The sequence below is a fragment of the Equus caballus genome, chromosome 4 (genome assembly GCF_041296265.1).
Source record: "Equus caballus isolate H_3958 breed thoroughbred chromosome 4, TB-T2T, whole genome shotgun sequence".
Lineage (NCBI taxonomy): Eukaryota > Metazoa > Chordata > Mammalia > Perissodactyla > Equidae > Equus > Equus caballus.
The window spans coordinates 41280449-41307605 of NC_091687.1; the positions used below are offsets into that span (position 1 = coordinate 41280449).

General features: G+C 35.9%; 1 protein-coding gene and 2 non-coding genes across 3 annotated transcripts in view; all 3 read right to left on the reverse strand.

Moving 5' to 3' along the window:
- CALCR (calcitonin receptor) overlaps positions 1 to 27157 on the reverse strand; it is a 144098-nt gene that overhangs the window by 58953 nt on the left and 57988 nt on the right. The window contains exon 3 of the mRNA XM_001493688.5: positions 5691 to 5771. Within this exon, the coding sequence (XP_001493738.2) occupies positions 5691 to 5741 (51 nt within the window). The 5' untranslated portion in view covers positions 5742 to 5771. The remainder of the gene's footprint in view (positions 1 to 5690; positions 5772 to 27157) is intronic.
- MIR653 (microRNA mir-653) lies at positions 1747 to 1831 on the reverse strand. Its single transcript, NR_032830.1, has one exon. It is a non-coding gene; the product is annotated as a microRNA mir-653 (primary transcript).
- On the reverse strand, positions 2463 to 2547 carry MIR489 (microRNA mir-489). Its single transcript, NR_032827.1, has one exon. It is a non-coding gene; the product is annotated as a microRNA mir-489 (primary transcript).

Consider the following 27157-nt stretch of genomic DNA (forward strand, 5'->3'; position numbering starts at 1 on the left):
CAAGGAGAGGGAAGGCTTTCTGGATGGAGGGGAAGGAACGCAGGTAAGCCCAGAGGCAGGAAAGGCATGTGTGAGACACTGTAAGGAAACCATCCTGTCAGGAGGGGGGCATTTTTGAGGGTTAGTAAGAAATGGAGGTGAGGAAAATGAGATAAAGCAGAGCCCTGGGAAAACAAATACAAATACAAGGTGCCTGGGACATGAAAGGCTCATGACATTTTAGCTAATATTATTAAAACATGATAATAAAACAAAGAGTTTTGCAGCTTTGTGATCAGCGAAGGGTAAGAAAGGAGAGTGCTAGTAGAATTCGTGGGAGACATCAGATGTCCACAGATTAGAGTTGGGGACGCAGCCGGGAAGCTGAAGGCATGGACTAGTACCACGCAGGTGTGTTCCTCAGCACTTTCTCAAATAATAAAAGCACAAAGGCATAATTGAATATAAGGAATAGAGAACAGTAATAGTCAAATAGCCCATATATTTTAGCTTATGTAACTGGAAAAAAAATGGTAGTGCTCGGAGAAAGAGGAGAAGTTAGGAAAGGAAACCTTTACTAGAGGGAAGAAGGTCAGGTCTAATGCGGACTTGTTTTGGAGGTGCCAGCAAGCCATCTGAGTAGAAATCGCTTGCAAACAGGAGAAGGTAAATGCTTATTACTGTTATAACCCTAGATGGACACTTATTGTGAATATAGTTGACACTACTCTTTAAATATTAGGATTATTTCTAATTTTGATGCCTCTTGAATTTATGATAGAAGAAAATTAACGAACCAACAAAAATGATTAAAAATGTACAAATCCTTTACCAACGTAGTTAAACACCATTCTGTTCTCAAAATGCCCTTTTCCAACTGGTTTTAAGATCAATCAATCAGCAAATAGTCATCGAAATTGATCTGCCAATATTATGCTAGATGCTGGGCACACAGTGCTGAATAAAGCAAGCATAGATGCTGCCCTCAAGGAGCTTACAGTCTAGCAAGAAAGACCAACACTACAAAATATTTCCTGACACCAGAAATTGTGGGAGGTGAAGAAACATCAATCATTAAATGCTGAGATGCTCCATCAGGAATTGGAATGTGATTTGGGGGTGAAAAAACGTATTTTGAAGAAATTTTATGTTAAAGCTTCTTGTGGGATTTTATTAGCCTACATTTCTATGAATGTGTGTGTGTGTGTTTTAACAATTCGACTAAAGATAATGTAACCATGATCTTTAATAAATTATTGTGTCCTCACAGTAAGAAATATTAATGATTGGTTCAGCTTGTACACCTATGTTAGATTCTTTGTGGCTCTATTCTTAGAAATTTTAGTTGATACAACAATTATCATCTGATATATTTTTTATGTCTAGGCCATTTTCTCACCATCTTCAAATCAAATTAGAAGATGAAATACGATGTCATATATCAATCTTTTCTGTCACTTATATTAGATATTTTTGACATTAGGGACTATTTTGCTTAAATTTGGCATTCTTTCCAGAAGTCACATTCTGAATTCTATCTTTACATGGACTGGACAACCAATTAAGAAACATTCCTGCACTAGTTGGAAATTCATAGAAGCCATGGGGAGGCAGTATGTGCAAGGATATCAAGTGGAAAATCCTATACTTGTATTTTCTACTACAGCATTATTTGGTTTAATGCAGTTTTAACATCAGGAATAGTGGAGATAAGACCATCTGCAAGAGTGGGTATAGGTCATGTAGATGACAGTAGCATCAATTTTATCATTCTTGCAATATTGAAACAAACTCCAGTGAACGTAGTTTGGAGCCTGGTTCAGCAGAGATTGTTTCAACACTGAAGGAATGAGGAATTAGAACCTTTGTCTTTAGATGAGCCATAATAATCTGAGTCCGCTCCTGGTCTGCTTCATGTCTGAGCACTGATGATGGAATTTTTCCAGTGGTAGCTGAATTTTCAGACTTTCTTCTGAAAATAACATACAGGTTGAGGCATTCTGTTATATATGTATATATACCAGATATTTAGATATAGATATGTAGATATAGACATATAGCTATATAGCTATTATATACGTATGAATCCAATCATGGAATTACTACTGCTTAAAAATAACATGTACAAAAATTTCATAAAGTTCATTAAACATATTAAACTTTTTGCTGATAATGTAATACAGATAAAAATTGCTAATGAGGTGGTATAATTTTCAGCAATAAAAAGGCACAATAGAAGCAGTAGTGATTAGATAAAACTACCAATGATGTGAAAGATTTAAAAATACTCTACTTATCATAGTGTTATGTTTATACTATATATTTGGAGGATATAAAGAAATATATGACATGAAGATAGAAATGAGACAGTAGGGACATATTGCTTTTCTGAATAAAGATTGATGTTCAAAGTTTTGCATACAAGCCATCTCACATGATTCTTCCAAAACAAAACAAAAACAACCGCTTAATTGTTGTCTTATGTAGCAGTTTAGCCGCCGTATATGTGATGTCACTCCTAAAGGGGTCAAATAAATGGCGCCACACATACGACCACCAAGCTGCCACCAACAGCTGTAGTCCGCAGCCGAAACATCGCTGGTTCTTTTGGTTAATAAATACTTTGAGTGCCTCTCACATGCCAGGCACTGTTCTAGGTTCTGGAGATTCAGCAGTGAACAAGACTGGCAAGGTCCCTGCCCTCATCGAGCTTACATTCTAGGAGGTTTCTTCCACCTAATCATGGAGTCCAGAGGAAAGCAATATGATTTGAATGGCCATGTGCTCAAGCACCTCATGTAAGATACATGATTTAAGACAATCAACCTACTTTTGGGTTACAGGTGGTTTCTAGAAGTACTGAGACAGAACAATTACAGAGTGGTTCTGAGTAGAACTTTGAGAAATCATCCATCTCTGCAATGGTTCAAACCTACTGAATGTAGGGACCCATGCTACTGTGCTGAAGGGAGAGATTCCTGCTGATTGCCACAGGATAGAACTGTTCTAAAAGGAATATGAGTCAAATTGATATAACCAACAGGATTTCCATGTTGCCATCCTTAATACTAATAATGTATATGTTAGAATTATTTGTAATTTTATTTATTTGTAACTTTTAGTTGTAATTGTTGGTAGTTTTCAGTTACTTATACTTTTCAAAATAACAAAGGATAAAGCACAACTTTGTAAAGTGTTAGCCCTGGTTCTTCCAGGTAGGATTAGATGCCTGGTTGATGTCCTATGTACTTTCTACTTAAGCATTATATAAAGAACAAAACTGTTGCACATAGCATCAATTCAAAGTAAATAGGAGAATATAGCTAAGTAATCAACAACAATAAAATGCTTCTCAGAAGAACCAGGTTTCCTATGTCTTAATCATTGGTGTTATCATTGTCAGCAGCAGCAGCAGCACCAGCATTTTTTGAGCGCTCTCTATGTGCCCAGCACTGTTCTAACCATGTTGCATTACTGCAGATAAGGGAGAGGAAGCGAGTGGGTGGTCTTGGTTAATGCAGACGTAGCTAATGAAATGTGGTGACCCAAACTAGCACTTTAAAGACCATTTGGAAATCAGGTTAGTAGAACTTAATCAATATACTGGTAGTGTTTTTTCACAATAATGTATCTAAGAAGTGACATTTTGAAGGAATTAAAATCAATGTTATTTTTAAAAAATTTACTTTTCTCTGAGGACTATCAATGTGGAACACAATCAGTGTTTTAGAAGGAAACTGATGTATCAAAAATTTTTTGTGGACAAATCCTCCAAATCAAATATATAATCCAAATACAGACAGAAAAGCAACTTTCTTGTTACAGCAAAGAGAGCACAGAGCCATTTAAGTGCCCGGTGCAATTATGTCTGACAGTAAAAGAGACGCCCACAAACCATAAAACATTTCTGTCCAGGGCTGGTGCAAATATGCGAAATTCTTTCAGTCTTTGAATTTTAAAATATATAAGGTAAAAATTTTGAATAAAAGTGACCTACTTCATGTTTTTAACACATCAAAAATTACCTGTAGTCATCATAATAAGAAAGGTGGTAATATTCCAACTATCTTAATATCTAGTAGTTACTTAGTTTTTCTTCTATCAATATCTAGTATAAGTATATGCTTTATGAAATGAAATTATTTGGAAATATTCACATATAGTTGATCACATAGGATTTTATTTGAGCTATGAAAAATAACAATATCTATTTATGAAGAGAATATACCAATATTTCTGCATCAACAGAATACAGCATAAGGCTTGGGCATTTACAGACACAATAAAATATTCTAATAGTTTCTAAAATATTCTTGTTTAAATGTTTTTATTATATTTCCAATGGCATGAAGTTATGTGCATTTCCAAATACTGGATTACGTTTAGCAAATTATACTGTACTTTGCCTAAAAATTAAAATAATATGACAGTATTACATAATAAAATAAATTATACTCATTATCCAAATAGGTACAAAAGGGCTACATTAGCAATCATTGCCATAAACTACTTATTTGATTTATAATATTATAAAATAAAAATTCCTTTAAAAATTAAATTAACATTTATGGAATATTAGTAATACTTTTCCTCAAATAATGTAAAGAGAAACAGTTTATGCAAATTTAGAAGCCTGTGATTACACATTAATTAACGATGGAAATCCTGGAACCCTAGGCAAGCTTTGGGTGAGTATAACAACATCAGATATTGAGGGATCTTTACTACCAGTTATAAGTCATTGGCCAATGTTGTTCTGATGTGGTAAAGAGGATAAGGATCAAGACAACTCCAAATTTGTTTATGTAAAACTTACTATCTGCCTTTCATGTGCTATTGAAGCTGATATGATGGTGGGTTAACTAAATTGATGCAAATAAATAGGCATTGATGGTGTTTTCTAAGACAATTATAGTTCTGACTACTTGCCAAATCATTTAGCAATAAAATAATATAAAATTACATAAACTAGACATGATTTAAAAGGCTGTAGAGTTATGGAATGACTGTGGTATGTTAAGACTTAAGATTCTTAGTCAGTATTTGATAAATACATTTGAAATCAATCCTCAGACTGAAAGAATTCGGATGTTTTATAAAGACAGAGGCCCAGAAACTCTAATTCAAATCCACATGTCTAACATGGAAAACATTTATCCAAGAACATGATTAACCTTCAATGTTAATTTCCAAAATAATATGGAGATGACTCAAGTTAATGCTAATTTTTTTTTGAGGAAGATTAGCCCTGCGCTAATGTCCACTGCCAATCCTCCTCTTTGTGCTGAAGAAGATTGGCCCTGAGCTAATATCCGTGCCCATGTTCCTCTACTTTATATGTGAGATGCTGCCACAGCATGGCTTGATAAATGGTGTGTAGGTCGGCAACTGGGATCCGAAAAAGCGAACCCCAGGCTGCTGAAGCAGAGAGCACAAACCTAACTGCTATGCCACTGGGCCAGCCCCCACATTAATGCTAAATTTTTGTAAACAAACAAAGCTCACATATCTGGGTAAACCATAACACTAACCTAAGTCAGTAAAAGTTCAGAGGGGAGATTTGTTAACAAAATACTAAGAAAACGATAGTTTTGAGGAACTTAGTTTTGGCTTCTGGAGAATAATGTCTACCCTTCAATCATATTCAAAAGATTCCTCCCTTTTTAAGCACTCTTGATTAACATAGTTTAGAATAATTTTGTTTTACTTACATTTAGGAAGATGAACAGTACCAAGCACCGGCGCGTAAGTGAGAACTTCATTTTTGGTTTTTGAAGATGATCTTATAAGTCCTAGAAAAATGTAAAAGTAACAAAGACATTTAAATTAACATAGCTTTAATATTGACAATAGTGTTTCTTTTTCTCGTCTTCTATTTGATTTGCAGAGGATCGATGTCCCAAGACCCCCTAAATAAAATCCATGTAAGTTAAGAATGGTATGATTGTGATGCAAATGCAGCTGCGTATTCCATCACCCTTCCTTTCAGCCAGGAAGGCTTTGTATCTGGTTGTTGTCTAAAGTCTTCCTATTAAGAAATTCTGGAGCCACCTTTACATATCAGGACCAAAATAAAGGACTGAGAGAAATCAAAAACGATCAATGTGGACTTCAGTTAACATGTGGCATCAATAGAACTGCTGGAAATTTCAATGGAAACATTCACACAGAAGTCACCTCTCATTGCACACGAACAAGTAAAATCCATGGTTTGTAAATGATCAATAGTCATGCCCTCTAGGTACTTTAAGGTCAACTTTTATTTAAGTAGTCTTATTTGGAGCCTTGAGTATTTTTCCTTCCTACAAAATTTTCTTCAAGCTTCAAGTTGCTATTAACAATAAATTTCTTCCACAGCAAGAATTGAGTACATCACCTAACAGCTCACTATTTACTCAAGAGCACAATAGTCAGAAGCAGTCTGCTTTGTCACAAATATCAAACAGTTTTTCATGACTCTGCAAATAATTTTACACAGGAAAGGTAGTAAAGGGCTGAAACATTTTTTTTCATCAGTGGGATTTATGTGAAAACTATATTTTAATGAGGGGGTAGTTATGATTGCATCTGACATCTTACACTTATGTATTCTGCTGAGTTAGCATCTACACTGTGTGCCTAATAGATTTGCCCCCTCCAAGAGCCTAAGTTGTATTCAATTTACATATCTGTATGACAGGAAATTGAGAATGTAAAGTATAATTTTCAAGTGTCATATGGCAATCATTATTTATTGCTTCTGATTTACTTCAAGTTCACTACTTAGTTAAAAACACAAACATACACGTATTAATTGCTAAGGCACTACAAGGAATGCAAATATGGGTGGGCTGGATGAGATATGGTTCCATTTACAAGAAATTGAGCATGGGGAGGGGGCATGGAGTAGATACGAATAATACAAGATGTGCCAAAATAACCATAATACAAACTGGGTGAAAAGTTCATAAAATGGTACAAATACAGAGCCTCATAAAAGAGAGGGATGATTCCTGATTGGGGGGCCATGCCGGGATTGGTATATTGACATATAATTTGAAAAGTGAATAGGATTTTGAAAAGCAAAGACATATAGGCAAAGAAAGCAGACTAAAACAAGATATGGAGAAAGGAAAATTTAGGGGTAACCAAAGAATAAGGAATATAATTTAGCTGGAGCTTAGAACTTCTCAGGAAGTGAAAATAAGGCTAGAAAAGTAGATTTTGAGTGCCTTGGAAATTTATTACCTAAAACACCCTTTTGGCACTTATATGCCTGCCATACATTTTCATCTATGCATATACACAACCTAATAACCTTCCCTGATGCTAAACCCCTTTCAGATAAGAACTATGTTTTAGTTATCTAGATATCCCTGGTGCATCACACAATCACTTACACATGATTATTATTACTGACAATGATGGTGGTTTGCGGTCTAACAAATTAAATGAAGCATAGCACTCCGATATTTTCCAACTGTATCCTCTCTACACCACCACATTAACAAATCTGAATGTATTATTTTCCCTCTCCAATTCTTCACATTCCCATGTCAGTGACTTGCACAATTATCCATGAATTGTCTGAAGGAGAAATCAGGGATCATCCTTGATTCCACACACTCCTCCATGCCCAAGATCTTGTCTCCAGGACTCTGATTCTATCTGCATTTGGTATCTTTTCATATATGTCCACCCCTCTCTACTACCTTAGTGTAGGTCTCCATCTTTCTCTTCAGAACACTAGCAAGTGCCTCACAACTAGTTTCCCTGCTTCAAGTCTTGATCTCGAACCCATTTTATACACCAAAATGAATAGAATTGTATCCTCCTTCAGTGATTCCCTACAGACTTTAAGTAAATACATAAAACTCTTGGCTAGGAATATAATACAGGGTCCTCCTATATCAACAAGCACCAGGATAATCATGGAGAGAAATAAAGACGGAGAAATTAAAGTTGTCTCCTAGATTGCTAGCTTGGGTGTGAGGACCAATAATGAAGGAATTCAGGAAGGCGAAGTAGGTGGAAGAGGAGGAGCTTTTAATCTGTCTTCTCCCTTAATTGGGAATATTACTACCTGAGTATTGAAGAAGATTTATATCCTGCTGTGAAAGGTAGGACCTTTGAAATGTAAACATACTTGTGAAATCAACACAGCTTTCCTTAACTAGATCCTGCATTTTTAGAAGGAAATCATAGACATACATTGAATTCCTAAAGGTCTGCTTCTTATGATAGTCCTATGATTTAGCCTCTGAGGGAAGCAGGATGTGTGGAACATTACAGGTGTCAGAATTTAAAGTCAGATCTCTTCTTCACATGAAAGTCCTGCTCATTAATTCCAAATGTGAGAGCTTAGTTCAGGGAGATGCCAGCTCCTCTATGAAGGTGACTATGGGGCAGTTAGGCAGTTAATTGGCTTGTTCTATCTGTGTCATATATTTGATGTCATTTGATATTTTGTAAAGTGTAAGTTGCTCAGTTTTGACTCAACAGTATCATTATAATAAGAAGCAATAGAGGTGGTGGGAGACTTGTCACCCCTAAGGTGAATGGAGCTGCACAGTCACCATATTGTAGGAAAGGGGAGCCCCATGATGTTAAGGCCCTTGATTTCACACACTGCTTTTACAATTTTACCATGAACAACTAAGGCGAATGAAAATAGGTCTGAGAGTGAACATTTGGAAATGACAGAGGGGTTTAGCCAAGAAACAAAGTCCTTTCTTTTTTCCTATTAATTGAAGAGGTCTATAATTTTAAATACTCTTGCATTATTTTGAACTAGAACAAATTCCTCATATGCAACTTTATGGTAGATCTGGGCTGTACTGAACCTGCCTCGAGTCAGAAAAGTTCAAATGTAACTGTCCAGGGTTAAACAGTACCTTATAGATATGCCTCTCTTTGAGAAAAGTATTTCATGGCGGTTTGTGATAAGGGGAGAAAGAACTTATAGGTAGATTGTAAAGAAAAACAGGGCTTTATGAGTTTAAGGGGGAAAAATAGGCAAAGAGGAGTAGAACCAGAATGCAGAATGAGGTAATCCTCCTTCTCAAGATTCTTCAAAGGAAAGAGAAAAAAGAATGAAGAAACAGAGTTAATAAGAGCGACAGCTATGGAAAACCCAAAATGAACTAACAAAGATTTATAGCTTAGTTGAATGTATGATTAAAGGATGGATAGACTGCAGGGTTTAATCTAGGGCAAGACTAATGTGCAGTTTTCGATAGGCAGGGTTCAGAATTCAGTGGCCTTGAGGAGAAGAGTTTTGACTTCAGGCTTAGAGTTAAACCTGGACCCAGATAGGAAATGACAAAGTCAGGCAAACGGCAGCTAATGGAGATAAAAATGCAATTTAGAAAATTTCAATTTGGAATGGGAACAGGTGAGACTTAATCTGTGCTCAGACAGTCATCTGGTACACCTGGAAGATGACTCAGAAAAAAAACCGGTTAACTTTGACATCTGATTATTTGTTTGTTTACTTGCTTCTTGATGTTTTCCCTCTTCCTTCTCTACAGCAACAACTTTGTTCAGTCTTGTAACCCTAGAACCTAGGAAAGAGTCTGGAATATAGCAAATGCTCAGTCAATCTTGGTTGCTTAGTTTAAGGGATGATTTAGGGTCAGAATTTGGCAAGGCAGGAAGCATTATTCTGTTCCCAAAGAGCCCTAATTGTGGAGCCAAGAGACTCTAATTTCTGCTTCTACTTTTACTATTTCTTTAGTTTTGGGCAAGGAGCTTCACCTCTATGCCAGTTTTCTGTCTATAGAAAGACTCCTTAGTTGTCTCCTCCTTGAATAGAACACACTCCCATATATGAAGCATACTGATCCCCTTGGATCTGTCTCAGTAGTCTAGTTACCTAGGGCAGCGGTTTCTGAGATGTCTTTTAACCACTTTCTTAAACAGAAGCTCTTGTGGGAGCCCCATTGATAAACCACATGAATGTGGACTCTAAAAACCCAATTGTGGAGCATGATTTAGAAAATAGAGATGAAGTAAACTTGGACAGTGGTTCAATTACTGGGTGGGATGACAGAATCTGCACTGCTTTGAATCCACGGTGAACACTCGTCACTAATCTCCTTGTAGAAAATTGTACCCCTCTGTTGCAGGAGTGAGTTGATCAGTGGACACCATGCCTCCTGAGCATAGAGTTTAAATCACTAATGCAATGATGATGATTGAATAGAATGATCTTCATTTACGGAGAACAGATTTTCCTTGAAAAGTAAAGTTATTATTTTTATTTTTTTGTGGAAAGAATATGAAATGTCAATGTCTGAAAATAATGTGTCTATTCTTATAGATCAGCATTTCCAAAAGTGTATTCCATAGAATAGCAGTAATCCCTTGAGAAGCAGTATAAAATAAAATTTCCATGGCCAAAAAATTCAGGAAATTAAGCATTTCCTATATTCCTCTTAGAGATTTACCATAGACATTAGCACTTTAAAGTATCTAATTTTCCTGTATCAAAAACACTAGTTTGACTTTAACTCTTAATTCTCCAAACCTGTTTGACCATGAAAAAAGTTTTTTTATGATAACAATTATTAACACATCTACAGAATATACTTTGGAAAATGATCTCTTGGCTCAATGGCAATTTCTAACCCACGATAGTCAATTAAGTCCACAACTCATGAGAAAGAGCTGCCCTTTTACTTAAAATTTTCTTTTTTCTTCTCCATGGAGCAAAAGTGGAATTTTTGAGGTCTTAAATACTCCCTAGCCTTGGTATGAAGCCCAAAGCTATAAAAGGCATCTCAGAGGCAATTCCTCCTTTGGAGCATTATTCGTCAAGAACCTCTTCTCTAATACCCTGGCTATAATAACAAGGAATTGGATGAGGGGTATGGGTGAAGAGTAGGAAAGAGAAAAGGCAGGCATTCCTTATTTGAAAATGGCTGTGGGCTTATGCCACCCAAGGCCTAGCATCTGTTTCAAATTTGAAACTTGGTATTTCTTTTGAACATAGCTCTATTTAATATTTCTGTAGATATGGTCCGAGTGAACAGGTAAGTGAAGTTTGTGAAGCCATGGGTACGCTAGCTTGCCTTCTGTTTGGATAACTCCTTGGTTATATAACCTATTAGAAAATCATCCTTCATTACAATAGGAACTAATTTGCCAAGGCATAAGGTCATAAATCCAATTTAGGTTGCCACATTAAGCAAAACAGAGAGCCTTCCTGCTCCTCATTACGAGTTTAAAATGCCCATCTAAATCCAGATTTGCTGGTAAAAACTAGCACTGTCTGCATCGGGGAGCTGTTTTTGGTAAACAGTTGGCACACAAGGTAAAAGGAAGAATCTGGAGAAGAAGTGAAGCAGAATAAAACAGATGTCATATTGAAAAGAAATAAGACTTTTTCTTTGACTCATGTCAATGACCTGACATAGTAAGTGCTCAACAAACATGTATTGAATAAAACAGATTGCCTCTAAGCAGTTGGCTGGGTAACATTAAAAAGTGATGAGATCTTGCAGAAATAGTTCAGAGTCATGTGCAGTTCAAAGTGTGCCATTACTCAAATGGATATTATTCATGGATAATTAGATAAAATTTGGCTAATTAAAATTAATTTGAGGAAAGGGCACTGTAACTCCATGAATACTTTCTATTACTGGATCTCCAATAGCAGCCATGATAGGGAAAGGGGAGATAGAAACTGTTTGGTTCAAATCATTTTAATTAAAAATACATCATGCACTTATTACATGTGTTTTAATGCCATCTCAAGATAAAGTTTAACTTCAGTATGTGAGAGGTTGGGAGAAACATATTCCAGTCTAAAGGGTCAGCTTGAGCAAAGATGAGGATGCAGGAATCACTGAATACATTGAAGAAACTGTATGCGGGCTGGTTCCAAAGTCCGTGTTCTTAGTCATTACATTACGTATACACTGGCATATAACAAGGAAGAAATAAACTCAAATTTGGACAAACAGAATTTGAATTGTCAGCAGGGTCTTCTATTTGGAGAACCTAAAATGCAGCTGACTGTAATTAGAATGTTCATGGGTTCTTTATAAGCACTTCTGTTGACATCGGCTATGGTAAATATGAGAAGAGGAGGCAGTGCAGTGTAACGAAAAAAAAAACACTGGGGGTAGGAATAAGGAATCCATATTCTAATCCTAGAACAACCTCAAACTTCACATGACTCTTAAGCACATAATTGCACCTTTCTGGACATCAATTTCACTATCTATAAGTTAGGCAACTGGATCGTAATTAAGGGTTCTCCTCACTCCAACAGTGGCTCTAAGTTGAGCTGCAACAAAATACTAAAACCATATTTTGCAGACACAGACAGCATAGCAATTAGATAAATATTGGGTCTATTTGACCCTCCAACAAAAAATAAATGAAAACAGCCTTTTCCACCTTGTGTTCTCCGAAACATGATCCTTGTGACTACTTAATTAATGATGAAAAAGAGAAGCTTTGAACAATGTGGAATACCATGTGCTCTTTTCTGGAAAAATTTTATATTTATGTTAAGATATTTATGTTAGGATATTAAAAGTTCTGAGAAGTCCTGCAAAAATGGATCCTTTAATTAAATTCATTTGAATTAACTCTTGTTACCAATTATCTTTACCAATAATAATGTGCAATCAACACTCAAAGAATGAACAGGCAAGCTTCGCTAATAGTTGACTTCCTTTGATTTCAGTGAATGAAAGGTGAAAGGTGTGTTGCTCTCTCTTTATTAGCAGAAAAGGCTGTGGGTTTAGGTGAATGTTGCACACTTATTAGCATTTCTTTATTATATTGGAACAGAAATTGCAAGACTTTGCCACAACTTGTCTAGATTATCTCAACTCTTATGAATAGATGACTGAGTTAAACATGTTGGTGCTTTGTTTTGAAGGTCCAGTTTCACAAACACTGATATCCTTCTCTCTTACCGAGGAGACTTCCTGAGAGGATGTGCATTGGCTGATACAAGCTATGAACCCTTTTAAGTCAAACTTTAAAATGTTTATGTAGAATTCAATGTCATACATACATCAAATCATTCTATAAATATCAACAGGAATTTAAAATTGTAGGTTTATGATTTAGTTCTTATATACTCATTATTGTGTCCTTATACACACATTATTGAAAAAAAATCCTCTTTCAGAAAAAGATAAGCCTGATTTCATTAGACAATGAACTGGAATGGATTCTAGAATTCAAATTTTCCAAACTTTTCACTGGACAGATGAGTTAATAAAAACTACTGAGATGATTTCCCTCAAATTGGTTAGAAAGTTAATGGAAGAGCTCTGGGGAAACCGCTATCATGGATTCCCAAACTAGTGTACACTCTAAATTACTGCCCTGCCTCACATCAAAGGTTTTTCCTAGTTGGCTTCAGTCTTGTGCCAGTAAAGCCTCCGAGGCCGGGTGTAGTTGAGACAGAAGTGACCCAGGACGTCAGTTCATCCTCTCATCCAGTTTGATTTCGCTTAATCACCTTCAGGAATTTTGTTTGGTTCTGATTTCAAGGATATCTTAGTGTAGAAGGTGCCTAGACCTGAATAAAATGGGTTGAATAAAGGAATATCCTGTAGTGTTATTCAAAGCATTTAACAATCTTTGCTATTTAAACATCCACCAATCAGAACAATTGTTGGATATTAACCATAGGCACTGTTGCATCAATGCTCACTAGCTGTAGAGTTTTCCGCTTTCCTCCTCTCTCCCATATCCTTGCTGCTCATTGTACTCGTATCTCTGTAAATTTGTGTTTGCAGAAATGGAGGTGGGATGGAATGAGGTAGAGAGCACTTATTGTATTTATAAATTCACTCATCAAATATTTACTGATTCAGACGCCTTCTTGCTCTCATGAGTCATTATGCACTACAGAGAATGCCTGAGTGGGAGCTACCTTCATGGATCCTCTTATTTACACATGTTTTCCAATCTTCTCACCATTTCTGGGATTCCACACAAAGATATTTCACCTAGAACCTTACGAGGGACAAGCTTGCCCCTGTATTTCCAATTCCAGTAGCATATATTTGCTAATAGAGAAATGCACCATCAAATGTAATTTAATAATTACAAAGCTTTCCTTTTCTTCCTATTATTTAAGGACCCATTTCCATGAAATTTGAGAGTCTTGGAAATCATCCTTTTTGTATGGCTGAATAAGCAGTTTTTGTAAAATTAGCTAAATTCCTTTGAAAAACAGCGATTAAGTGGGATTAATGACATCAGGGATGGCCAGCCACTGAATCCCTAAATGTCGGTCATGATGATGCAAATAGTTTTCATCATAGCAGTTGTTTCCCACCATGTTCCTAACAGCTAATATTCAAGCCTCTGTTATAAGGAGCTTTTATCTAAAATGATGATGTCAAAGTCAATGCCAATGTGACAATTTAATATTTCGGGTGAAGTGAACATGTTGCAACCTGTTTTATCAATGAAACCTTGGTCCTTATGAAGAACTGGCAAATTACTCACTTTCCCAGTTCATTTTTAAAAAATTAAGTATATAAAGAAGTTATGGTACATAAACAAGACTTAATCAGAAATTTAATTACGATTCTTTGTTCTTGTTAGCAACCCAGTATAACCACCAAAAACCTCCAATGAGGACCAAATCTAAAGGGCATTAAGAGATTTATGGCTACTCATTTTAATAACATTAGACAAATGTTATTTTCCAAGATCAACTGTATTGACTATATTGACTTTTATCTAAATCATGCGTGTAAGCTAATAATACTTTGGAATGATTATTGCTTAAAGACAGATGTAAATTACTTAGATTTTTTTCTAACTTAACTCTATTGAAGCAATTATTCACAAATGCATCAATGTCGGTTTCAAGGTTGCTCTCTGCAGAATTGAGCTAATTCTAGAGTTGGCCATCAAGGTGAGTATTGGGCTAGATTACAACTAATACTCCTTGATTAACTGCTCCAATATTCCTAAATTATGGAATTTTAAAATGCAGTTCTATGTTTTTCTCTTTTTGTCAGAATCAAATGCAGAGTCTATACAACCAAAGATAATTAAGATCAAAACCAAAATACTCAGTTCATCAAAGTTCTTCTTAACCCAGTATGAATGATGAGGCTACTGTTCACAGACCCTGACCTCAGGGCTCTCCCAAACCGAAGAACTGTGGGAAAGAGAGCCAGCCAAATGTATATATTGGGTATTTTACCAAAAACAAATTCAATGTGTTTAGTCAACAAAAGGGAAGAATGAGTCAAAGCAAAATGTAAAATATTTTCCAGATGGATGGACTACATTCTCAGAAGTGTGGCTATCAGAAAGCAGGTAGACTCACAAAGGAGGGTGGGCTTTTCAATACACTCCAATTAAAGCATTAAATACAATTGCTTTTTAATGCAATTTAATTGAACTTAAACCTTAATTCTGCTTCTGTTGGCACTAAACTCGCACTCAGCAATAAACAAAATGAAAGTCATGACTGTAAATAGTTGAATGGTCTAGTAGGTAGGGTCATTGAAATATTTTTAATTAACCCTGTTTGAAATAAAAGTCCAGTAGAGTGTGGCCCTTGTAATGATCACTTTGTAAGTGTGATAATAGCTGTGTGCCTGGAAAGGTGCTAAAGGCCTTTACTTTCATTGTCTAAATTAATTCACTCAACAACCCTATGAGGGAAGACTTGTAGATAAGAAAGTGGCAGAGCTAGGATTCAATAGCAGATCTCTGAGATCTTATAATCCATGCACTTAGTGACTATGCTGTCATGGTCCCTGATTTTAATTTCTATAGAGCTGGGTTAAAAATTGGGAATTTGGGTTTTTCTTTCATACTCCCTTGCTTAAAATTAAATAAACTAGATACTCAGTACAGAAAAAGCTAGCTAAGTATTTTCTACCTCTCAGTACTCACAAAATGGTTATCATATCTGTGCACTCACTAATCAGGAAAATTTGGGGAATTAATTTCTAATAGGCTGCACTTATGCCAAATAGATGCCAGAAGAGATTGAATCAACTAATGAAGGGAAAATTTCAGGCAAACTAGGAATAAGATATTATGTAGATAAGTGGTGCTCACATTTTCAATTTATGGGTAACTTGAGTGGCAAAGGAATTCAAGAATCATTTGTCCCACCCATTTATGCCTTCCACTGCATGTGTGTGTACACAATATAAAGTCATTACATATATATTCTTTTTAGGAGTTGAAAGAAAAAAGAATATGTTATTAGTTCCTCCCAAGAATGAAAGCATAGACAGCGATTATAGATAAATAGATCATAAACATAGATGCTACAACAAAAAACTTCATGGACCATCTAAAAAGACTTGTGACCTTCATTTGCAGATTAACAATACTAGGTATTTTTCCAAACAAGTCTTTAAGTTTTAGATACATCATAATTATAGAGTAGAGCGCTCTGCTAAATAGATGGCCCAAGATTTTCATTTTTAAAGGATATAAAAATAATTGTCATGATTGAGTAATGTTTAACTCTTTCAACATTGCCTTTAATCATGTTATAACTTCAGGAAAAACTTTATACATGTGCTTCTTTAGGAATGTATTTTAGAATTCAAGTTAGTTTTAAAGGACTCTTCAGTTGGGGTTTGACTTAAGGGTTATTCAATTAATGCTGCTTGAATCAAGGACTCTGTCCCTGCTACATTTTTAATTCAAGGACTGTGTTTTAAATTCTAAAAATATTTAGAAAATAATTCCCAAATGAATTGATAGAACTTTGAAAATTGAGAGAACAAGGACTTAAATCTTCTACATGTGTAGTGGTTAGAAAGGATGAATTAATTAGAATGTTCTTCCTTTGAGACTTACACAACAAATTAATGCTGAGATTAAATTGAAAGCATTAGAGAGATTTTTCATCTTACCTTTTAATATTATCTCTATGCATGTATTTAAGTTATTACATGCAATATGAGAGATAGTTCCTAAATAAGATAATAACAATGGCCCCCTGTGTCAGTAGCCAAATTGGTAATTGCATGTCTAAAAAGTTTGAATCTGCTAAATTATAGTGATATTTGCTCAACTATATCAGCAACAATAAGGCAGCCAAAAATGGACTATTTTCCAAAACAAGATGTCAATGTAGTAAATTTTAAAAACAAAAAAGTAAAACTAAGGTTTACCATCATGAAATTAAATTAGTTAGATGATTTAAAATGTTTTAACTTTTCTTGTTATTTTGCATTAATCACAACAGAAAATAATATCCTATTGGGTTTAAAATCTCTCAATGATTCTTATCTCTCAACATTCAGATATACACTCTTTAATCTTCTAAAAGGATGAGATATTTTCTAATATGACTTTACTTAATAAATCTCTAGTGAGTTTTGACTATGAACCTCCTTATCCATGCTGGAAATAAAGCCAATACAATTCTACTTCTCTCCCATGTATAAACAGAAGGAAAAAATTGCAATGATAATAAAAAGAAGTCTTTCGATATTTTCAGCATACACACACACACCCTGCACTGTGCACACTACACACCTTACATTTCTGAAAGGAGATATAAAATGGCTCAATATATATATTGACATACATATCTATATATTATATGACATATATATCATATATATCAAAATATATACATATTATGCCAAGGACTATGCTAGCACTCGAAATGTGATGGCGGGTGAGAAAGGCACAAGCAATATCCTTTCAGAGCTACGTTCTAGATAAGGATACAGAGAAGAGAAGAGAAGAGAAGAGGAAGCTGGAAAATATACGCTTGGGAGGGGAAAGTTCTAGGTTCCAGGAGACATTCAGTTGCCTTACTTTACTCAGTTTCCCAGATATATTATAATTTTTTCTGACTTCTTGAGCGTCCGTTTGATGGGACTAAAGTCCCTTAACTTTCCAAACACTGTGAAAAATAATAAAGAATATTGTTCAATTTTTCAAGGCTCTTACTACCATCATTTATGTAGCATTAATAAGCCAGAGCATGAAGATAGAGCAGAACATTAAATGTGGAGGGCATAAACTGTATGTGTGTGCCTGTGTTTGAGGAGATATATTGTTAAAGCATGATTGAATTTAGGCTTTTCAAGGAGGTATTCTTGGTGGGGTTGTGCTGTCTTGGCCCATTTATATAAAAAAGTAATGGATACTGTTTTCAACTTGTATCATGCTCCCATAAGTAACCTCTGACTTGTGGCAGATAGTATTCTCCCAAATATGGCAGCTCCACTATATATCATCCCACATGATCTTACAATATGGTGTGGACACTCCTGCATCAAGAGCTGGGATCTATATTCCCTCCTCTTGAATCTGGGCATATCTTAGGAACTGACTTGACCTTCAGAGTGTGGCAGAAATGGTTCTTCATGACTTTCTAGGCTCAGCTACAAAAGGCTGATGGTTTCTCCTTGGCTCTCTTTTTTTGTTGAGACACTTGCCCTTGGAACCCAGGTACCATGTTATAAGGAAGCCCAGGCCATAATACATGGAAGGGCCAATCTGATTGATAGTCCCAGCATCAACTGCTGCACATGTGATGAAAGAGCCTTCAGATGATCCTAGTCCCCTACCTATAACTCTTCCAGTGAAGCCCCAGACATCAAGGAACAAGATCAAGTTGTTCCTGCTATGCCCCGTCTAACTTCCTGACTCACGGAAACAGTGAGAAATAAGAAGTGATTTTTATTGTTTGAAGCTACTAAATGTTGGGGTAAGTTTTTATGCAACAATAGATAACTGTAATGAAATATAGCTCAAGGTCCTCAGGTAAAATATTAAGGAAGAGTATTGGTGTCTATTTCTAGCTCTGCCACTAACTAATTGTGTTACTCCAGTGTAACTAGTCTTGAATAAGTACGATAACCTCTGGGTCTCAGTTTTTCCGTCTTCTAATTGGGAAAATTGGACTAGGTTCCTTCCAGCACTGGGATCCATGATCCTGTGATGTGGCATTCTAAATAAGAGAATATCATGAGGTATATCCAACGGATATTTGTTGAATGAATGAATGAATGAAAAATTTAAAAATAGACGAATATAATAGCCATTAACTATATACCTTGGGAGCTTTAATTCTGACAGAGTGGATGGAGTGGAAACATTGTATCAATCATCCTAATCACACTGATGCACATTTACAACATCCTTAAAGGAATGAATTGCTATACGGAAGGTAAGTGCTTTTGCCTGTGGTTTTCACAATGAAAAAAAAAAGCTGAACAGTTATCACCACTCACCACCTCCACCTTTCAGATACACAAACAGTATAGCCAATATTAAGTTGCATGGGTAATTTGTAGTAGCAAGTGCAAGCTGGGGACACAAGAGGTAGTCTTGTTTCACGATGGGAAACTTTAGGGTTTCTCAAGCCTGGGTGCCTTTTAGAATCACCTGGGGAACTCTGAAAGCACATTGGTTCCCTGGCCTCTCATTCAGGGTTCTCATTCTCTGGGTGGGACCAAGGGTAGGGAAGGAGACATCCCCTTAAATTCCTGGGGAGAAGTATGGCTACCTCTAAAATTAACTTTTAGCTCTTCATTTTACTCTTGCCTTTCACTTGCCCTGAGATTTCTACCTGAAGGGAAATAGAGAAGAGAGGAAAAGTGAGCTTCTCTGTCAGGAGGCATTTGGTATGCTTTTCTATTTTTATAAACAAAGTGATTCTTAACTCTGAAATGAGGAAAACAGTTTATTTTAAGGGAAGAAAATCACATGAAAATTATATGATTCTTCTTTCTTGATCATAGAAAATCCAATTCCTACGTTAAAAATCCTGTGTTGCAGAAATGAACTATGACATAAAGGAAAACACCACCCTGTGAGGCTGTGACTCAACTGAACCCTAATGAAAATCTCTGCCAGGCGAGGGGCATCAATTTGTCCTTCTCAGAACCACCAGCCCACCTGCCCAGGAAACATAAAGATGACCATCAGCAAATTAGATAGAATGTTTTCACTTGAAAGATGACCTGGTTTTAGTGAGAGAAAATGATGTTTTGTTTCTAGAAGTTGGACTCTGCCTTCGAGAGAGTGTGACTGAGGTGAGGGCAGAGCAAGGCACAGTGGTGCCACGTTGGTTCACATAAAAGCAAGGCAGGCAGGAATCCCATAAGATTCCCAGACAAAATGCTTTCCCCCAAATCTCTTGAATTGTCCCCAACAATAGTGGCTTTTGGACAGGCAATGATGAAGGCTTCTCTTGCACATTACTGAAATCTAATTTGGGGAGCCAGTCTCTCAGGAGTTGCTGGCAACTCTGAGTCTCAAGTTATTAGAAATATGATATTGTTATCTGGGAAAGAGAAGACCCTAATAGGGTGTTTAAAAACTACCACGATTCCTAACCTCATATCATGTAAATAAACAGATGCCCTAGGGCCTTTTGGACCTTTTAGTACATATGATCAAACAAAACAAAATGAAAAAACTTTCAAGACAACTCAGCAAAAAATTCCAATTTAGAATCAATCTAAAACTTTGGAGGTCAACTGCTTTCCAAGCAGAAACTAGCTTCATTTTCTTTCTAAAGACTTTGGCCAAAGCAACGTTTGGAATACTCACATTTGGAGATTAACTTTCTGCCAAACACCAAGTTCCCAGTTTATTTCCTCAATGGAAATCATTCCATCAAGTGAATAATATTTAGTCCAGGAACAATGTTGCATTTGTAGACTATGTCACTAAGGACTCAGTATCAAGTGAGTTATATATATGACACCAGTATATCATGAAAGTTTAAACATAGAACTGAAAAATCTCTATAGTAAAATCAGTAATATTTAATTAGAATTCCAAAATGTGGATATTTATAGGCTGAATACATAAAAATACAGTTTGCCTACATCATTAGTTTGACCATTAGTTAGGTATTATCTTTATAATAATTCTACTAATTTTTTTAATATAGAAGGGATTTTCAGAGATTATTTGGAATGACCTATATCTTTTTGAAAAAAAACTTTTCTAAAGGCTTTTGAGATATTTTTTTCTCCCTATAAATTTCCCTGTTGTGAGCAAAGGTGTTTATTTACATTATTTCATTGATCAGAGTGGAACTCAGAGTAGAGGAGTGAGTGCTCCATAATGATTTACATTGATGTGATAACAATGTGATAACAATGTGTCTTCCCCTAAAAACTATATTTTGAAGTCGGAGTACGTCAGCATTTCTCTGCTCCACATTTTTCTGGTTCAGAGTAACATGAGGAGCTCAAGCCCTGTCCAATAGCCCCGGGAGGAAAGGTCCCCAGTAAATATTAAGGTGGGGTCGGTCGTCTTTCACTGCCAGAGAGCCTCCAGGCCTCTCTGGGACAGCTCTGTGAAGATCCTACTCTCTCCTGGTGGGCCAGAAAGGCAGCCATCAGGGAGTAGCCAGGCTTTCCCAAGGGAGCTTTAATCAGTCTTTTGAGAAAACGAGGAAGAACACTGCATTTGCATACGTTGCATCAAATCCTTCATCTCTAAGCCTGGACCAAGAGAACTGGAGAGCCTCTAGAGTGTTGATTAGGAGAGTGACAGGATTCTATCTGGAGAATGGGCTGGGGAAGAGCAATCCCGGAGGCAGGAACAGTCAGGGAGCTGGGGCCTGGGGGTCTGGGGAAGACTTCACGGAGAAGGTGACCTTGAGCTGAGAAGAGAAAGACAAGTGTCAAAATACGCAAGGTGAAAAAAAGGATATATGTATTGCTTAGGGACACAAACACATGTAATTAGGAAAATAATGGAGATAACAACCAGAAATTTTAGAATAACAAATAATAGTTGCCTCTGAGTGGGAAGGGAATGGAGTGAGATTGGGGAAGGATTCATAGGTACTGCTAACAATCTCCTTAAACTCAAAATTGTTGGAGATCTGGTATGGCCAGGCATCAAGCTTTTACTTCACAACAACCCTGTTGTCACCTTCATTTTATTGAAGAAGAAAACGCACTCCAGAGAGATTAAGAGACTTATTCAAAGTCTTCCATTTAGTAAGAGGCAGAGTCTAAATTCAAACCTAAGTTTTTCTGGCTCTACAGACCATGTTTTCATTTTCCCAGTGCCTCACGATGGTTTCCTCATTTTAGAAAAGCGTTTCTTTTGTTTTATGGTACCACAATTAGTAATAAAAGTAATTCAGAACCTTAAAAATATATGTAACATGAAACTTTTGTAAAATGTACATGGAATCAACAACCATTTGGTGCATATAAACACGGGGGTGCACTCATGCTTAATTAAATTCAGCTGGAGATCCTAAAATATTTAAGATGATTATATTTTTGATACTATGACATACAGAAAATCTGAAAAGTCTAATTAAAAAGGAGCTCTCTTTCAGAGTGGGAAAGGCTCTTCAGCGGTTCTTAAAGAGCTCCATGCAGTTTGGCTGCATCTGTCCCTTCACACAAGAGTATCGTATGATTCCATAGAAAATTGGCTGGTTCTAAATAGCATTCATAAAATTTTTTTCCTCGATAAATGGCAACACTGACATAATTTATGATAACCACATTTTTTTCCAATGTATGATTACCATACTTAGGAACTGGCATCTAATTAATAAGGCAGTAGAGCCTGCTATGTAACAAACAAAATATTTAAGGCAAACCAGAGGCCCCATGAAGGCCAGGAGTGACCATTAACACTCCTCAATACATGCCCATTGCCAAATCCAGACAAAAGCTGCTGCAGGAGGCTGCTGCACCTCTATAATGCTCTGAGCTACCCGGAAAGCCCTGAGAGGGGACCTTCACCTGCATGGGAATCCCAACTCCGCCCCCCCCATGCCCCATCATGTGCTTCTAGGATGGTCTTAAAGTAATATTGGCTGCAGAGGGAACTGGGATATGAATAATCCCCAAGGACAATTAGAAGTCTCAATTGCCCCACAGAGATGTGAAAAAAATTATTATTTTTAAGGAAAATCAAGCTAATCACTCATATTAATAAATGTTAAAATGAAGAAAAATATTTCTAACAACATTCATGGCTCAAAGTAAAAGTATATATATTTTTATTCGCTAGGACATTCTGTTGAATACTGCAATAAAAATCCACTGATTTCTCACAGAACAGCTGGTTTAAAAAGATATTTCTTCTGTTTTTATATTTCCATTTGAGTTGTTCCTTATGTTTTATTCTTAATATTTCTATATATATTTTAAAAGCTAATATTTTATAGAATGCTGTTTTCTCAATAAAACTTCTTAAACTTTCCACATGGCATCGTGAAACGACCAAGCTAGGTTTGAATTCCTGTTATGGCATTTACAAGCTGTGTGGCCTTGGGAAAATCAGTCAATGTCTCTGAGGCTCCATTTTCTCATTTGGAAAATGGGGATCATAATGTCTGTCTTGCAGTGTTAATGTGAACTTCAAGGAAGTTGGGTCCATAAAACATTTGACGGGCAAAAAGCATTCAATATATAGACACTTACTTTTATTGTAACCTGGACAAGTTTCGTTTCTCTTTGGGAACAAACTATAATTTAAGAATGCAGCCTCCAGAAAGCCTAAGAAGTCAGGAAAAGGGTCCAGATACAGTCCAAGAAGTAAAAAGTCCTTAGAAAGCTTACAGAATTAAGATAATAACATTTGGCTCTTTGTGCAATAAGATTATTAGGATAGAGTCACACATTTATGGGATTGTTTTTGGGCATTCCTGGCAAACTTTTTCCTTTCATAACCAAATTTTAAATTTTACACAGTAAAAAAAAGTTATGTTGATTCACATACTATCCTCTACACAATCTTCTGTCGTTATAATTACAAGGAACAATGTTCAATGAGATCTTAAAATTATTTTGCTCTTAAACTGGCCTTTTAAGATTTGGGATTTAAAATAATATCAAAAAATATATTGAAGCTGTCTGTCCAGATTTTTCCACGTGCCTTGTGAATAACCTTACCTACTTTAGAAGGTGGTATCTCACTAACACTGTCTGAAGGAAGGATTTAGTAAACAACAATAGTAATAATAATAGCTAATATTATTAGTATTTACTATGTCTCAGCAATGTTCAAAGTGGTTTACATATGTCATCTCATTTAATTCTCACATTAATGAATGGGGTAGATACTACTGTCACCCTCATTCTACAGAAGAAAAAAAAATGAGGCACAGAGAGATTAAGAAGAAAGGAAGGAGTGACTGACGTGACATCCTGAGAACATCATATTGGGGCATGTTGCTCTAGACATCCTGGATGCAACTGAGCGTAGAACTTTCAAATTAAAGAAATAAGGAGAAAGGAAGAGTGACAACAGAAACAATAGAATCGCAGCATTCCTATCCTTCTTCCTCCCCTCTCTATGGAAAGGTTCCTCTGAGTATGTAATCCATATACAGAACAACTTCTGTGTCCTGAGCAGGTGGAGAGAGCATTTTAGAGAGTGTCCTAAGTACCTATGAAGCGATATTTATAACCAAAATTAGAAGAAAACTTAAAGAGTGTAAGTAATTACTGGAGTTACAAATTTTAATATTCAAGTGATGTTACTGATCAATACTTGTCTTGATTTACCACTCACTGTACCCATACCATCTTAGGCTAATCAATATATGGCTCTAGCTTCCCATCTATAAAATGAAAGGGCTTTTTTAGCTGATGTCTAAGGTCCCTTGAAAATTGGCATTCTCTAGTTCTTATAACAGCTCAGGAAACTTCATTCTAATCTTTAATATGATATTCTGATCTTTAATATATTTTGAGACCAAGGTCCTTATCAAATTGCAATTGACCTCCACCCACAGGCCAGCTTCTTGTCTTAGTCATTGAAACTAAGGCATGAAAGATTTCATTTGCCTTGAAAACAGGGAAAATGATACTGACATCCTATAGATGTAATCTGCTCCACTCTGCTGACTGAGTTGTTTCTGCTGCTATACTTGCCTAATAAAAAAATTAGTAAGTTCCAGTTGTGGGCAAGACAAAGAAAACCTATTTTAGGGGAGTTATGCCCACCTTCAACATAGTGAGAACAAACTGTTGGTTACTTCATAGTGCAAGGGAAGAGATGGAAAGCGTCTCTGTTTTTGTATGTTATGATGGAGTTTTTATTTTAAAGCCTCAATGCTTCTGCAGAATAATTAGCACACTTGTTTGTGTCATTCTCAATCTCCTTACGTACCAGCAGTAGATCCCTCACATCAATAGAGAGCAGAAAGGTATGAGCAGACTTATACAAAGATCAGCATCCCTAAGACTGCATTGTTCTAAATCTTTGATCTTATGCTACATTATATTTTGCAGTTGATTTCTATATACATGATCTCAATTGTATCTCACAGCAGCCCTTAATGGGGAGAGCAAACACAAATATATTGATTTTATAGATAAGGAAATGAGGCTTAGACAAGTCAAACTTGTCCATGTTTTACCATATAGGCTAGATATAGGACTAGGAGTTCAAGGAAATTGCCATTATTACCCAATTTATAAATGCTAAAGAAAGAACTAGGACCCAGATCTTTCCACTCAAAGGCCCATTTTCTCTTTGCTCTATCATGCAAATATATACATATATGTGAAGATTAAGATTGTTTATCTCTTATTGTAGAATGATGGGTGAAGTTTCCCATAATGCTACTTATTTTTTAAACAGGATTATATATTTACTTTTATAATAAAAGGGTAATAATCAATTGCTAGAAGTCCTTCCTAAAGTACAAACACCCAGAAGAGAGGAGAATGTGGCATCACTCTTAAATTCTTCTGGGTTATTAGGACACCACTTTAGGATGCAGAGCAGTAAGTTTGCAGCATTGAGAGTGAAAAGGAATTGTGGTTCAGAGCACGTAAGTCCAAGGAGGACAGGCTTGGGTAGGACATTGGGGTGTTGTTTGTCCATTAGAACCATGAGAGCATGACATGACTGGTGTTTGAGAAGAGGATACTATAAAGTTGCCAAGAGGGTGTTGAGATAAGCCACCGCTTCAGTTTGCCTCTGGCTAGTCTATAAGGGACTTCAGAGGTGATTTCCACTTTAACATAGGGGGTCAGAACTGAAGATTCTTTTTCTACCACTCAATGCCTATTGCAGTGCCAGGCACAAAGCCCAAACTCTGAAAATGCTTCTAACCAGGAAATCTGAAATACTGGAAAGAGTTTTGGATTACTGTCAAAAGACCTGAGTTTGATTTGAGATCTCTGTTATTTGCTAGCCATATGGTCCTGGGCTAACGACTTGCATTTCTGAGACAAATATCCCTACTGTAAAATTTAGATGATATTTGGGAAGACTAAATAATTACATATTATAAACTATGAATGATTATTGCACATAAATTATTTTTATTTTTGAAAAGACCTTTTAAATATAATGTTACAACAATTCATAACAATGCTGCCATCTTTTTAGAATTCTTAAAGATTATTTGACTAAGAACTAAGAGTAGATGACATTATGTAGAAAGAAAAGAAAACTAAATTATTCTTACATCGAAGCTGCTAAAACCTTAAGGATTTGAGATATTAAACATATACACACATATGACTTCTTTGTGTATAGTTGCTACGAAGGCAGCCTGTCTTATTGACCTCTTAGGATTACTTTCTATCTCTTAGCTATAATGAGGATATATTTTCTATCCAAGATAAAGAAACCTTGTTGAGTAAAATGGTGACCCAAGGAGAACTTTAAAGGGGAGTAGTTCACTATAACTATATAGAAGATCCAGAAATAAGTCCAACTCTCCATGGGAATTTATTATAGGGTAAAAATGGCATTTTATATTGGTAGGGAAAAAGATGAACTACTCAATAAATGGTGCTGGGACAACCGCAAAGCCATTTGGGAAAAAACTGGGTTACTTCTTCATTCCCTATATCTAAGAAAATTTCAGGCGGATAAAATAAATACGTGCAAAAACATGAAACATTAAAAATAGTAGATAAAAATATGAATATTGTTATAATCATGGAAGAGGAAAAAGCCCTCCAAGAATATCAAACTCAGGAGGCAGAAAAGACAAGACTGATAGTTTTGACAAGATAGAGATTTAAAATTTTTTTACAGTACCACATACACATACACACAGAGCAAAACATAAATAAGCAAAACATAAACCTGGAACCGGGGAAAATATTCACAACATATATGACAGAAAATAGCCTAAATCTTTATAAAAACAAAGAAAAAAATAAGATAAAAAACATGATAAAAATGGTAAAAAGAAAATAAATATGGGAAAGTTCCACTTATAATTAAATACTTTCTTAACTCTACTATTAATAATTAA